Here is a 15,267-nt window from a genome sequence, read left to right on the forward strand (position 1 = left end):
ATACATTGGGTTAGTGAACCATCTTTTGATGAGGGGGAGCTGTGGGGTGGCTGAGGACAGCACAGCGAAGGCACTGCCACACTGCTTCCAAAGGGGCTTCAGGCAGCGTGGAAAGGAGGGAAATTAAAAAACCCTCCTGCCGCTCAAATTGATGGATAAACTAAGCTGGTTTACGCCATACTTTTTGGTGGCATAAGTCTGCGGCTGAAGAAGGGGTGTTCCCAGGCTCTGGGAATGCCCCTGGCTCATCCCCCCCACTGCAATGGCATGTGCTTAGATGCCAGCACAGCTCCTGGACAGCGGCTACCTCAGGGTGTAGCCACCACGGAGCTGTGTGGCACCCCCACAATTATGTCTTTGCTCTTGCTGCTGGCATAGGTGCCCCTTTCATTGACTGGGTGGTCAAATGCATTGGCATGGTTCTCTGCCATTCCCACAGGCCAATTTCCCTCCTCCCATCAGGACTGGATCCTTATGGACACAACTTATGCTTTTAAAACAGAAGAACTGTTTGTTTGAATGGAAATTTGAAATGTTTTGGCTCCTTCTCTATAAACATATTGTTTTCTTCCTTAGGTATATTGTTGTTTTTGTTTGGAATGGGCATCAATGTTCACAGTGATTTCCTGCTACGCCAGCTAAGAAAACCTGGGGAGTTAACTTACAAGATTCCACAAGGTATGCTGTTTTCCCAATTTCCAGTGGAAGCCTATGACCCCACCCCACCCAAGTTTGAGAAGCAATAGCATAGGGAAGCAGTCACCTGTTGGTAATATGAGCCCAGACAATGTATGGAGGCTCCTTTTCTTTAGAAGAGTGTAATGGATCATGGTGTGAAACTTGTAGCACTCTGCAGCCTTTGCAGAACATTCTGCCCTAAGTGCATGCTTTCTTCCACAGCGTGCACACTTAGGGGTCTGGCTTGGCTTGCAGTGCAGTTGCTGGACTGGCTCACTAGGATACTTTTGGAAAGGTCTGGGACTTTTCCTCACTGAGGTGGGGTATTCTGAAATCTCTTGGAAGTCCTTTTGAGGAACTTTGTTCATGGACTTGTGCTTTAATCAGTTCAGTGTTTCTAATTAGTTGGATTGCAACATCCAGAGTAAGGTGACTTTTAAGTTCTGTGTCTGAAATACCCACAACTAATTGGTCTCTGATATTTTCACTTTTGTTAGTCCCGAAATCACAAACATCTACTTTTCATGCAGACACCTTAGATAAGTTTCTGCACATTCACCAGGTTGCTGCTCTCTCTGTTAAAAACAAGCTCTCTCGTGGATAAGGCTGTGTTTGGGCACAAAATAGTCTTCAATTTTTCCTAGAATTAGGTCAAAGTTATTCTTATCCCCTTCTGTTGCAAAGATTAAGGAGTTGAAAAGCTGCTGTACCTGGCATAAATCAAAGAATGTACCTGGATCTCTCCTGCCTTCTCATGCAATCGAGTGGGAATTCTGTATCTGGAGAAGTGCTGTTTCCAGGCAGACCATCTAGCAGGCTGATTGAAGTCAAAAGCTTCTGGTGGGGAAAACTCTGCCATTTTCTGCTGCTTCAGTTCCCTTCTCTCTCTCAAGCCTCAAAGAGAAAAACTGCAGGTCTTTGCAAACAGCTCTGGAGACGACTTAGAAATTCAAACTTCTGACACCATGTTGTGAAGGACAACAGAATGATTCTCGGTCGTTTCTGCACGGTCCAAATATCCTGATTTGGCCAAGAAGTTTGCATGGTTCCTGGTCCTAAAGCGGGTTTGTCCTGTGATATTTCCCTCATCCCAGGATTTTTAAAAATTGCCAATCGGTGATTCTTTTAAAAAATCCTGCGGTGAACCCATTACCGTTCAAGCACCACAGGAGCAGAACCAGCTTATTTTTCCCGCCCAGCCACCTGATCTCCCTGCCCCACCACCCGCCCCCCTGATCTCCCCACCTGACAAAATGTCAGTTGTCATCTCTGCTGAAACACTGACAGTTGCAGCCCACCCTCCCCCAAGTTCATTTTCTGCTCATGGTATCAACCAGGTGCCATTTTGCCTGGGTTAATCAGGAGTGGAGTCCCAAAATGTCCCTTTTTCTTTTCTGTACATTTACTGCTTGCTCAGAGCACATAGCTAGGGTGATGTGCACTTTGGGCCGAATGTTAGTGGGCATATCATGGGGGGGAGGGGAAGGGAGCATCATCATAGTGTAACAGCATCTCTCGTTTTCCACATTAGAACATGAGTGGGTATGTGATGTGATGCTGTGCCCCATTGTTTTTTGCTGCCACTTGCCATGTTGAGGCCTGCACCAGGCCCTATCCATAACTGGAAAAAGAGGGACTTTGTTTCCCCCCACTGCTGCTTTAAAACAACAGCCAATCAGAACGCAGGACACCAGGGAAGTTTGCACATGCGCTTGTAATGTAAATACAAAAGATCCGGGCTCATGCAAAACAAACTGGAGTATTTCCTCCCAGTTTTCATTCGATTCCTTCACAGAAACAGGCAGCCATGCAAAGGGAGAAAACGGGATAAAATAGACCCAGATTGTAAGATACCTATTGTAACCTGGTATAATTGTGCCATACAGAAACGGCCATCATGGGTTTAACACAGGTTTATTTACAGCTAACAATAAGACTAGTTAGAATTATAAACAGCTATACAGAAGCTCTCAGCCTGGACTCCTCTAATCATGGGTCTCTTAATTCCATCCATCAATCGAAATCCTTAAAGGCATATCATCACACCAACAGTCCCCAGCTGCCTCAGCACGTATTCCAAATGCTTGTTTCAGTGGTGGCTTTACTTGGCTGACTGGCACTCTTGCCACTGCATGAGTGGGAGCTCCTGCTCCCTGCCACCAGGCCCCATGTGTTCCCACTGGCCAGTGGGTTGTCACCATGTCTCCTGCTGGCTCCTGCTGAAATCCCCGGGGGGAGTGCTTTCCCAGGTGGGAGAACGGTTTCAGGGTAAGTTGGGAATCCTGGGAGGTGTCCCTGGATGGGGGCACACTTTGGAATTAGATACACAGAAAAGTATAAATTCTATTACAATAATAGACCTCTTCAATCACATTGACTTCTGCACTGTGGATTTCAGTGTGTTTTAAGCAGCCTGACTCTGCAGACCCACAGCCTTTCCCTTGATATATCTTTATGTTTAGGGAAGAGGATCGCTTATCAGCCTTTTGGCTAAGATCAAGTGCAGTATGTTTAGGGAAGAGGAATCAGATGTGCCATATCAATTTTAGTCTGGAATACTGATATGAAGGAGCATCAGTTTTGCGTGTTTGAATGTGCTTGTCTTTATTTTATGCAGGAGGACTATTCGTATATGTGTCTGGAGCAAACTTTTTCGGTGAGATGCTGGAATGGTTTGGCTATGCAATAGCAACCTGGTGCCTACCAGCTTTTGCCTTCGCACTTTTTACAATGTGCTTTGTTGGGCCACGGGCTTATCATCATCACAGGTAGAAACACTATTATTATCTGTGTGGCAGATGCTGATATCCTTGATGCATAAGAAATATTTAGGGCTGGCCAAAATAACATGTTTATTTCTTGATGACTGTGGCATCAGAAGATGAACATGCATGTGTGAATGAGTCATCATAGATCAAGTAATCATGATAGAAATGTCATGTTCCCTCACATCACATTCCTCACAGGGCCTTTCCCCACTTACCGTAAGCCCCGCGCTACTTGAGGAGAGTAGCGCGGGGGTCCTCCTCCCTCCCCACGGCAGGGGCGGCCACAGCGCAGCCGCCCCGACGCTGCCGCTGTCGCGCCCCCTTAGCGCACGGCATCCCAGGCGCTCTTCCGAACGGCGCCTTTTGACGACCCTGCACAGAGCGCGGGGTTGTGGGGACGCCTGGGCGCGCGCCTGGGATGCCGCGCGCTGAGAGCAGCGCGCGGCATAGGGGGGATGGAAGGGAGTGGGGAAAGGCCCACAGAAGCACATAACAGAGTCTAATCCTTTTAAAAATGAAAAGCAGCTTTGGGAAAAAGAAAAAGACTTGGTGAGGAACATATGCTAAATCCTGTTCCTCTGACCATCCTTCCACTTCAATCACCTTCTTCAAGTATTTTTCTTCTTCTTGCAGCTTAATGTTTACTACACAGAAAGCATGTACATATCTTGTGTCTTAGGGTTGTGAGCTCCAGTTTGAGAAATAACTGGAAATGTTGATGGTGAAGCCTGAGGAGGGCAGGGGTTGGGGTGGGGTTTCAACAGGGGATGATGTCATACAGTGAACTTTCCAAAACAGTCGATTCCTTAGGTGATGTTATCTCTGCCACCTGGAGATCAGTTGTGAACCCAGGAGATCTCTAACCACCACCTGGAAACTTGCGACCCAATTGTGTCTCCTTCTCCAGTAGCATATCTCGGGGGACAGGGGGTCTTCAGCCTCAGGCACCACTTCTGGGGGGGGGGGGGCATTTTGCATCTGTGCCCTGTCCCTCCAACTGTACTCTTGTTAGGAACTCCCTGTTCAGGAAGGCAGTTGAAGGTCAGTGAGCAGGGCTTGCCCCACCCAATCTCCATGTGGAGATTGGACCAGCAAAGGCCTCTTTGAGCCTGGCTAAGGCCAGGCTTGGGCCCAGCTGCAAGCTACAGCTTGCAGCTTAGAGTTAGATCCAAGTCTGGCCTTAGCCAAGCTCAGACTAAAGTCAGTTGCTGTCAATCTCTCTAGCTTTATACAGTTGGCTCCACCCCCCAAGCTTCGCCTGACTGGAGGTGGAGCTTGGGGATAGAGCCAACAGTATAAAGATAGAGGCTCCAAAGCAGCCTGCTTCAATGAGAGCATGGCTCGACCAGGTTCCTGCTGGTCCCCCTCCATGTGGAGGTCAGGCACGGGGCCCTTCACTCGACCTTGATGTGGGGGTGGGGTGAGCCAGCTCACTCTGTTTACAGTCTCCATGTGTAGTTTGCGAACAGGGCAAGTCCCGCTTGCCAGTTTTCAACTGTGCCCCGCACCACACTTTTGAGTGGTGTAAGTCCTGTAAGCCCTTTGGAGGGCTTTCTGGTGGCAGGTTAGTTTGGGAGGTTTTTTTGCTATTTTTCCTCCACACACTGCTGGAAAGTCCTCTTGGAGATGGTAGGCGGTGCTGCAGCAGTGTTGTGTCCCGCTGCTGAGGGTTTCAGATGGGGCTGTAACTGGTTAATAAACCAGCTTCAAATCATAGTTTAATATCTTGGTTTAATGGATCCTAACTAATCACAGATTGTAGAATAGCCTGCATAATCACACAGATTGTGGAATAGCCTGCACATTCAGACTGCACAATAGTTTAATTAAATCGTAGTTTTGAGTGATGTCTGAACTAAGTCTATGGAAACTTAACTATTTTTCATTGTGATGTTGCAAACCATGGTTTGTGCTAACTCAGTTTTGGTGGGATGTCTGAACTTAGAAACCATCTTTATACCCACAACATACTCTGCTACCCCAAATTAATGTAGGGAGTGCTGAGGTGGTAGACATTAAAACAGAGCTTTAATTCATGATTTGCCTCTCAATCTTAGTGCCTTCCAGACTGCATAAACTAATCTGAACTTATAGCTTCGTTGATTTATACTATTTGTAGTTCATGTAAGTAGTTCATATAAGATAATTTCTTCAATTAAGCTACAAATCACAAGGTCATAATTTGAAGAAGAGATATCAAAATGAGAAATTAGCCAGAATACTGTCATTGGACTGTTGTGTCTTTGTGTACTACAACAATTACTTGGTTTCTGTTTATTGTAAGTGCACTGTACAAGTGTACTGTATCACATGGTTTATAATTGTTCTGTTATTGCTCATGACAACAGTTTATACTATGTGCCTTTGGGTCTTTATGGCTAGCCATTTGGAAATTTTAGTATTCACACTCATTTGATTTTAAATCCTTTTAAACAACTAAACTGTACATATTTGGATTAGCTGCAGATTGTTATATAACCTCTGGTGCTGTGCACACTTTTCCCTTCACTGTTCAGAGGTTTCTCCCCCTCTCCCTTTTTGATTCCCCCTTTTCACTTTTCTCTTTTTGGTGTAGAAATTTCATAAAATAAACTAAAAATACAGAGGCAGCAAAACTCTGAATTATGTGATTTTTTGGCTAGCTATTTGGAAATGTTAATGTTCATATTGTTTGATTTTAGATCCTTTTTAATAACTAAACTGTACGTATTTGGATTAACTGTGATGACACAGTATCAGGAGAAAGTTTTGGCCTCCATGCCTTTTTTATTGGTCATCCAAGACATCATGTATGAAATAAGTTGCTAAACTAGATGGAGTACTGATCCAATCCAGCAGGGCTCTCCTTACATTTGGACTTATGTATGGTCTCATAACACATACTGAAGTCGGAATTGTCATGATACCAAAGGAAACGGTTCTTATTTCAAGATTGATGACATTTTCCTTCACTGTGGTTCAACATAAGCACTAGATACATATTTCTATAACTAACGTATTTATATAAGTGATTCAAACATGTCTGTATATCATTTGATGACTCATGGTGACTTGTTGAATATTTGATCTTGTTTACTGTAGTAATTTTGGTGATTAGGAATGTTTATTTGGCAAATTTGTTTAGGTCTGAGTCGGAAGATATATATTAGTTGGTAAATTCTAAGATGGGCCATGTAATGAGTAAGGTGATTTGTAAGTATGTGGTTGAGTATTTGTCAAACTGAAGACTGATGTGAGTGTTGAAGTGTAATGGGAATCAAATTATGTTTATTGCAGTAATGTGAAGTCTGGTGTTAATGAAAATTATTATTGGGGCCAGTCTCAGTAGGTAGGCTATTTTGGTGGCTATTATAATGTAACTAGCAGGATATCCGTGCTTCGCTACGCATACTTCATCACAGCCTCTCTATGAATTTCGGGGTGACATTCAGCATACTTCTTTACAGCCTGTTTGTGAACTCTGGGGTGACATGCAGCATATTTCCTCACAGCCTGTCTGTGGACTGACGGGTTGGTTTTCGCATATTTTGCAGCAGGTTCCTGTAGTTGTCTTTTTCTAATACAATGTGTAAATCGCTTTCTGTGTTTAATTCCTCTTCTCCCTTTAGCGGTTTCAGTAGAAGGAACAGGTTCGTATGTGTTGAGGAGGGCAGTGTTAGAATTCAGTTGGTGCACCATTGGATCAATCGTGCTTGTTGTTTAGTGGGCATTAGCAGAACTTGTTGATGCGACAAATGGAGTTAGAGCTTCAAAGTGCCCTTCATTAAAATGTCCTGTGAAACAAAGCTATATATATAAATGCAAAATACCACTCACTGACTGACTGACTCATCAAAAGAACTCAAAAACCATCGAAAACACCATGTTGAAGGACATGAAACTCATGGTGTTTAACTGTACCCTTAGAATGTTCGTGCAGATGGCCAGAGTTGAACAGTAAATATCTAATAAGTCAGGTGGAAGTGAATATTTTGGAAAATCCTTTCTTAGCGAGCACCTGAAGCACATAACGAACCAGTGTGCCAAATTTCAACTTTGTAGTTTCGATGGTTTTTGAGTTCTTTTGATCAGTCAGTCAGTGGTATTTCGCGTTTATATATATAGATTGGTGGGTTTCAAGTTTGGGTTGAGAGTTGGAAGGGTAAGGGTGAGTAGCATTATGGCTATTGTAGTGTGAAATAGGGTGGTCACAGAGGTGTAGCGCCAATGCAGCGGGGTGGGGCGTGATGCCCCAGGCAGAGCTGCAGCAGAGGTGTGGCCAGGCCGCAGAATGGGCATGGCCGGGGCGTTTTGGGGCGGGGGCAGGCACTGCCGCAGCAGGGGCACAGCGCGCACACCCCAGGCAGAGTTTCCCTTTACTCCTCTTCTGGGAGGTCATGTACTTTCTCTTAGAGTTGCACCAAGGGTATTAATGCCTAAAATTAATGGAAGTCTATTATCCTTTGAAAGTGGTTGAATGGGTCAGGGATTTAAACTCTGGTAATTTGAATTAGCAGTTCTAATTAATGTTAATACTCTCTCGGTAGGTAGAAGGGCTTAAGCCTTCACTATTAGATTCATAGCCCAGTGTTTTGGTTAAACTATACTTACTATGAGCTAGGCTATTAATTTGGGGTTGCTAATTAGTGTTAGCAAGGATTAGAAGTATAGAGCTATAAGTAGATGTTCTCAAATGTGTGTGGGGGCAGTAAAGTAGGTTGGTTGAGGTTTTATTGCGTTGGGTATAATAAAGATGTAGAGGGAGTAGGTGGCAGTAAGTAGTGTTGTAAATTCTGACAGGATAATTGTAGTTGAGGCTCAGTTGAATATTGAGGTAATAATGATTAGTTATTCAGTTAGGCTAATTGATGGGGGAAGGACCATGTTTATTAGGTTGGCTGAGAGTCATCAAGAGGCTATAAATGGCAGGATTAGTTGGAATCCTTGTGTTAGCAGCAGCGTTCATGTGTGTGTCCATTTATAGTTTGTATTTGCTAAGCAGTATAATATTGATGAGATAAGACCATGGGCAATTATTAGGACTATTGCACCTGTAATGCTTCAAGGAGTTTGAATGAAGGTGGCTGCTGTGACTAGTCCTATGCGGCTCCATAAAGCCCCCTCCCCCCCCCCCCGCCGCCCAAATCAGGCCAATTGTCTTGAATTATACTTCTCATTATGTGTGAATACAGATATGCTGGTGTAATCCTGATTTAATCCTGTCTGTTCTCTAACCCCATTCTTGTTGGTTACAGAGTTAAGGTAATGAAAACATTTGGTGAGGCAAACTTGAATCTGAGTGACCAACTGCAAGCTAAACCCTAGTTTCACAAATGAACATAGGTAAAAAAAAACTCCATGGTTTTGCATTACATCTGAAACAAACCACAGAAGTTTTAATGGCCGTTATTATTAATTTATATCTAAAAATCAACAAGCTTTCAGTCTGTTAGTCCCTTTAATGAAAACCACTTTGTTGGGCTGTCAAACATAGTGTAACAGAGACCCTGAGAAATAAGAGTTTATGTTATTTAACCACTACATGTAGAATTATTGTAGAATACAATTTCAGCTATTTTCATTTTGCATTTCTTTTCTTTCAGGTATTATCTAAGAAAATTCATAGGCTACCCAAGATCAAGAAAAGCCTTGATTCCTTTTATATTCTAAAGGACAATAGATTTTGGGAGTGGAGGAGGTTGTTGGTGTTGTATGTCTTTGTACTGTTTAACTTTAAAGATGAGTTCTATTGTTAATGCTTGTGTGTGTTTCACAGAGAAAGATTTTGGTACAATGTAGTGTTTTCATGAACTAATTGTCTTTACAGTACTGGAGTAATTGTTTGTTTACTATAAGTGGTAAAAGACATATGGGCACCTGCATAATTCTTCTCCACACAAATTTTAAAATGAAAAACAGCCATGAGAGAATGAAATTGAGAGTATGAGACCAGTGCTGAATCCCTTCCCCATGGGTATAATGTTTGCTCAGAGTGGTGAGGTTTTCATAATATTCCTCTATCAAATTTCTCTTTGATTTTGATGTTCCATGTTACTGGAAATATTTACCAGAGTGGAATTCATGTCATTGTAATCCAAGATTCTTCTAGACTTTCTTTCAGACTACATGCAAAAGAAAGAAGAAAAAATATTTTAAAAACATTTCCTAAAGCTGAAGATTTTGTTGTCGTTGTTGTGTCACACAAAAGCACAATTCTATTCTCTGGCATCATAAAACAAAAAATAACTAAAATGTACCAAATGTCTGCCAATTTTTTAAAAAGTTTATGTTATTTTATGTTGCATAAGAGTGCAATTGAGCTCTTCCCCAACATAAACAATGAAAATAAATGCCTTTCAAAAATGTTGTATATGCTGATTTTTAAAAAAGAATAATTGTATTTCTGTTTTGCCAAAGACCACAGTTGTGTTTGTGACATAAATGCAAAAAAGTTGAAATACTAAAATAAAATGTTTTTTTTTTCCTGGTACACACAGATATTTTAGAGAAGTAAGCAAATTAGTCAGAAGTTTGTTTTGGATTAGACGGTTTCATCAATTTTAAGCAACAGATAAATGTGAAGTAACTCTAGTTCAGGAAAGTTTGTGCTAGAATAAAATTGTGTTAGTCTTTAAGGTACCTTTTAATTTTTATATTGCTTTTGTGTTACACAGAAGCATAATTTTTCTTCTAAGAAAAACAACAAAATAATTAATTTATTAATTTATTGCACATGTTTAAATATATCAAATAAATTAACTCTGAATTGTGCCAGCTTTCCTGAGAGAAGAAAGATGCAGAGTCCCTCCATTTTTCTCCCTGATGATGGCAAAACAACTTAGCCTCCACTATTGATGTTAGCTTCCAATGGCTGCTTTTTTGCTTAAAAAAGAAATAGTAGAAAGAAGAATAACAGAACAGCCTGACATGTGTGCTTGGTTCGAGAAAGGAATAGCTGCTTGTTTACAAGTTGTTTTGAAAAAGTTTCTTCCCATCTGCATGGCTTTCAGTCGCTTTTTATTAGGAGATAACTGAACTTTGATGATTGCTGGTCGGTATCTTATTACAAAAGCCATCATATTTACAACTATTCTGTTAGGAAACAGCTGTCTTCTTAGCAGAGATCAGTATCTTCTGCTCCTGAGTTTCCCATCCTAAAGAGATCATTCCACAAAATGCATATATGTTGTCCTAAGAGTTTTTGATGACATATCCTTGTTAGTGTTTTGTGAAGTGAACTTTTGCTAGAACTATGGTTAAGTATTAGCAGCATTGTTTCAACAATACAGTGATACTTTAATTGGGCATGTCATTTTCTTGTCAAACATGAGTAAGAAATGAAATAAATAATGAATCCATGACTAAACTGAGTTGCAGTGCCTCTTGTTGCACTTAGTATTTAGTTCCACCAAGAGACTGTTGAAGGCAACTAGTTTTATCAGAGCACTGTTGTAGCTTTTGATGTGACATATAGGGTTATTCATAATCTATTTCAAGATACTTCTGCCTGTATGGAACAGAGTGGGTTTATTGTATTAGAACCTGTTTCTGTTAACAGTTGTGACCAAATAAATATTCTCCATTTACTATAAAAAGGAAGGGGAGGAAAGTTCTGCAGGGCTACATTGTGCTCAATTGCCAATCCTTTGGTTAAAGTTATGCTAGTAATATTAGTTTAGATTCACAAGCCTTTATCTAAGCCTCACAGACTACACTCAGGGGTACATGTAAGATTGGAAGCTCTGAATAGTGCCAGTCATCTGTTTGGGAGGAAGATATCATAGAGAATTATCAGTTTTGTGCTGAATGTAATATATGTTCCTGCTATGGCAACCAAGTAGTTGAATGAAATGCATTTGCAACTCAATGTAGTTGTTACAAAATATATTGCCGGTGATAGTATCTAGTTGATTGAGATGCATTCCTACCTCAACGTAATCACTGCAAGATATATGTAACCAGCCTGCTGCATGTTACCACTACTGTAATGGGACATTCTTTCCTTGCTCTTTTCTTTATGGCTTCACATGCTAAGGAGATAACTAGGCTTACCCCTGACACTTCTGGTCTCATGGGAAACAAGATGTTTCCGTTGTGCCCCATCCCCCATTCTTTGCTAAGGAGATGGGGGCTACCCTTTTGAGGGTCCATAACTTTGGACCCCCTGAGCCAAACTGCACCAAACTTTGGGGGGGGGGGTCCCATCAGGACAGTCTCCAGATGATATCCTGAAATTTTGGTGCTGATACGTCCAAAAATGCACCCCCTGCAGGAACATCCCAGAAATTTGCCCAAGAACCTTTGTTCTGCATTGAGTTTTCTGCATTGCTGTCAATGGGGGTTGCAGGCTGGGGGGCACATTTCTGAAGGCACGGTCTCAAAACTTTCATGGTCTCATCAGGAGACTGCCCTGATGTTACCCCCCAGGTTTGGTGCAGTTTGGTTCGGGGGGGCAAAGTTATGGACCCTCAAAACTGTAGCCCCCATCTCCTATTAGCTCCCATTGGAAACAATGGGGGATGTGGGCACCCCCTTTGGGTGTCCATAACTTTGCCCCCCCCCCCCGAATCAAACCTCACCATACTTGGGGGGTAGCATAAGGACAGTCTCCTGATGATAAGCTGAAATTTTGGTGCCACTAGCCTAAAAACTGCACCCCCTCAGGCCAAAAATGGAAAACCACTAAAATACCCAAAAACGAACCCTGCATTTTGATGCCCCCCACAAGATGGTGCCCTGGGCAGCTGCCCACCTTGCCCAATGGGCATTATGCCCCTGAGCCACGACTATTGTCTCCATGATCCTACCCAAAAATGGGATATTTGCCACCAGGCAATAACTGTACAGTACCATAGGCCCCTTCAAAAGGGGGCATACCACCGCAGAAGAGCTACCCCCTCCATCCAACAGGCATTTACCACCTCCTGAACCCACTGGGCTAGCCCGCAGCTAGCTTTTATCAGCCTGGATGGACAAAGGTCCAGTGAACTAGTAGTAGGCCACATCCCTGCAAGCAAATTGTCCATGTCCTTGGACCTCAAAAACTGAAACAGATGGTGCTCCGGACACCTCCACAGGAGTCCAATAGAGAGTCCAATACCCAAACCTTGGTAGAGTCCAATACCCAAACCTTTTCACTAGAGACACCAAGGGTTGAACCTGGGAACTTTTGCATATAAAGCCAATGCTCTGCCACTAAGTCATAGCCTGTCCCCGAACTGCAGTCCATAACTTTATAATTTCATTTCTTCAAATTGCATATAGATGGTGAAAAACATAACATTTAATGCGCTATAATACCAGCAACCTCCACAGAACCTCCTCGTCTGCATTGATGGAGATCACTTCTGAAGAGAGATGGATATATTTCTAGTCCCAACAATTGGTGTGTGATTGCTGGACCAAGTATTCATTGAACTATTAACAATATCCACAAGGTATTCTTTTGAGATAAAAAAGCTTTATTTTTAATATTTCCCAAGATGTTTTTCAGAACATAATATTCTGGGTTGATTAAATGCAGGAACTTTTCCACACAAAGTAGCTCTGTGGCTCTAGCCACAAGACAGTTCTTTGTGGCAGTTAATGCCTGATAGCCACAAGATAGTTCTTTGTGGCAGTTAATGCCTGAAGGCAACTGGGGAAAAAGTGACTTTATTTGGAGGGGTTCTGTGAAAAAGCCGACAGGAAAAATGCCCTCATGCCAGAAAAGAAAGATGCCACTGGAGTGCCTGTATTCTGGACAAAGCCAATGGGCTCTTGGGCTTGGTTTCCAGCCCTGTAATAAGATGCAATGCATCTTTGCCTGGCAAGAGATCTTTTGGATTCTTTCTGCCTTCTTGCTTTTAACAGCAAGAAAGAAGATTGTTTAGGTAAGTTCCTTAGGTAATGTATGGGGGAAACTTTTATTTGTTAGAGAATGACTTATTTTATTTGTCTTAGAAATTTGTTGTATTGGAGTTGTTTATTTGTATCTCTTTTCTGATATGGCTCAAGTAAATATATGTATATTTTTAGGTCTCTGGAGTTATTGATTGAATTGAATCTGATAAGCAGATGTGCTAACAAGATCAATAAAGGCCAAACAAAAACTACAGCAAACAAAAACTGACAACAAATTGCAACAATCACTTTGCACACATGAAGAAATATAATTATTTATTGCAAATTAATCTATATTTCCTTAAGTAATTTTCTCTTCCACCTGCTGATACTGCATCACAGAAGTGGCAACCATGTCATGCAGTGCCTCATATTTCCTCTTTTTTACCTTGAAATGATCTGCCTGGGCACTAGCCAGTGTTAATTTGTAGTAAGCCGGGTTCCTCTGCAATCCATCAAATAGAAACCACATGACTGTGATAGAATAGGGAATGGCAGCCCTGTCCACATGAGGGGGGGCTGGCTGCGGCACCACAGCCATGCCGACATGCCCTTCCCAACAAGACTTTCCAGCAGTGTGGGCAGGCTAAAAGTGCAAAAAAGCCTCCCCGCCACTGGAAAGCCCCTATTGGGCTTAATGCATTTACACCACCTTTTTGGTGGCATAAGTCCAAAGCCCAGGCCACCAGTGCAATGGAGGCAATGGCCAGGAGGAAGCTGACTAATATTGGCTCATCCCCTGGCCACACCCCTGCTATGCCAGCAGTGGGGGTGCGAGGTGCTGGCCCCAGAGAAGGCAAATCTGCTAGTGTGGCCCCATGCCGCTCCCAGCTGTGGATAAGGCTGTATGAGGGTTGCGAAATCCCTCACAACAGTTTGTAGTTTTTGGCGACTGATGAGTCCATATTCTTATAGGAAACTGAGGATCTCTACCAGCTGCATCCTCAATATATGTAGACAAAAAGTACATGAGCACTTCATTATAGCTGTCTTCATCTGGGCCTAGGATCATGACAGAGGTAAAGAGAGAGACACTTGGTTGGCCATATTTCTGGGAAATGCCTTCTTTCCAGCCTTATAGTAGGCTTAAACTTCAACACTCGCTATCCTTTGCCGGAGCTGAGTCAGTTTCATGGGTGAAACTGCCACATTATGTACTCTTTTAGCCAAGTGCCATAGTTTGAGGGAAAGTGTCATTTTGTAAGAAAGAAAGGGAGGGGGGGGGGGATACACCAGAGATATGGCAACAATATAAATCTGTATCCAATGGCTTAAACCACAATGTATATTGCACAATTTCATAAACAATTATTTATATGGTGTAATTTTCACAACTTTATACATTTACCATTTGTATTGAAGTGAGCATAATTATGTATAAAGTACAATTATGTACAAAATAATACTTCATATATAAGTTGTTGCTTCAAAGTAAACTTATTTACCGGTAAGTTTCTACAGAATCCCCATCCTCCCATTTTTTATTGCCTACCTAAGGTACATAAAGGTGGGTTTCCACCTCCTGGGAGCCTTATTGTTTCAGGTATAAATTCAGTTTTTGAACCTCTAGCCCAATACTTTGATTATTTTTAAAGAGATTTTGTGTCACTCACCCCATCTTACATTAGAGACACCATGGACTTCATCAGCAAGGTTGAGGGCAAATATGTTCCAAGAGATGCTTGCCTGGTGGTTATGGATATATCTGCTCTCTATACAAATATTCCTCATGAGGAAGCTTGCAGTATTGTTAAGTTATTTTTTAGATAAGAGAGAATCCAAATCTCCCCCACACATTTTTTGTTGAACCTATTAGACATTGTTTTAGAAAATAGTTTTTTTTAGATTTGATAGTTCTTCCTACAAACAAATCCGCAGCATTAGTATAAGATCTCCAGTAGGACCACCATTGGCCAATTTATTCATGTCTGACTATGAAAGCTAATTTATCTTAAATAAT

General features: G+C 42.1%; 1 protein-coding gene across 1 annotated transcript in view; it reads left to right on the forward strand.

Moving 5' to 3' along the window:
• SRD5A2 (steroid 5 alpha-reductase 2) overlaps positions 1-9,966 on the forward strand; it is a 34,766-nt gene extending 24,800 nt beyond the window's left edge. Inside the window, exons 3-5 of the mRNA XM_048507478.1 lie at positions 577-678; positions 3,296-3,446; positions 9,029-9,966. Of these exons, the coding sequence (XP_048363435.1) occupies positions 577-678; positions 3,296-3,446; positions 9,029-9,095 (320 nt within the window). The 3' untranslated portion in view covers positions 9,096-9,966. The remainder of the gene's footprint in view (positions 1-576; positions 679-3,295; positions 3,447-9,028) is intronic.
• Positions 9,967-15,267: the final 5,301 nt, after the last annotated feature.

Source organism: Sphaerodactylus townsendi, linkage group LG01, assembly GCF_021028975.2.
Source record: "Sphaerodactylus townsendi isolate TG3544 linkage group LG01, MPM_Stown_v2.3, whole genome shotgun sequence".
Lineage (NCBI taxonomy): Eukaryota > Metazoa > Chordata > Lepidosauria > Squamata > Sphaerodactylidae > Sphaerodactylus > Sphaerodactylus townsendi.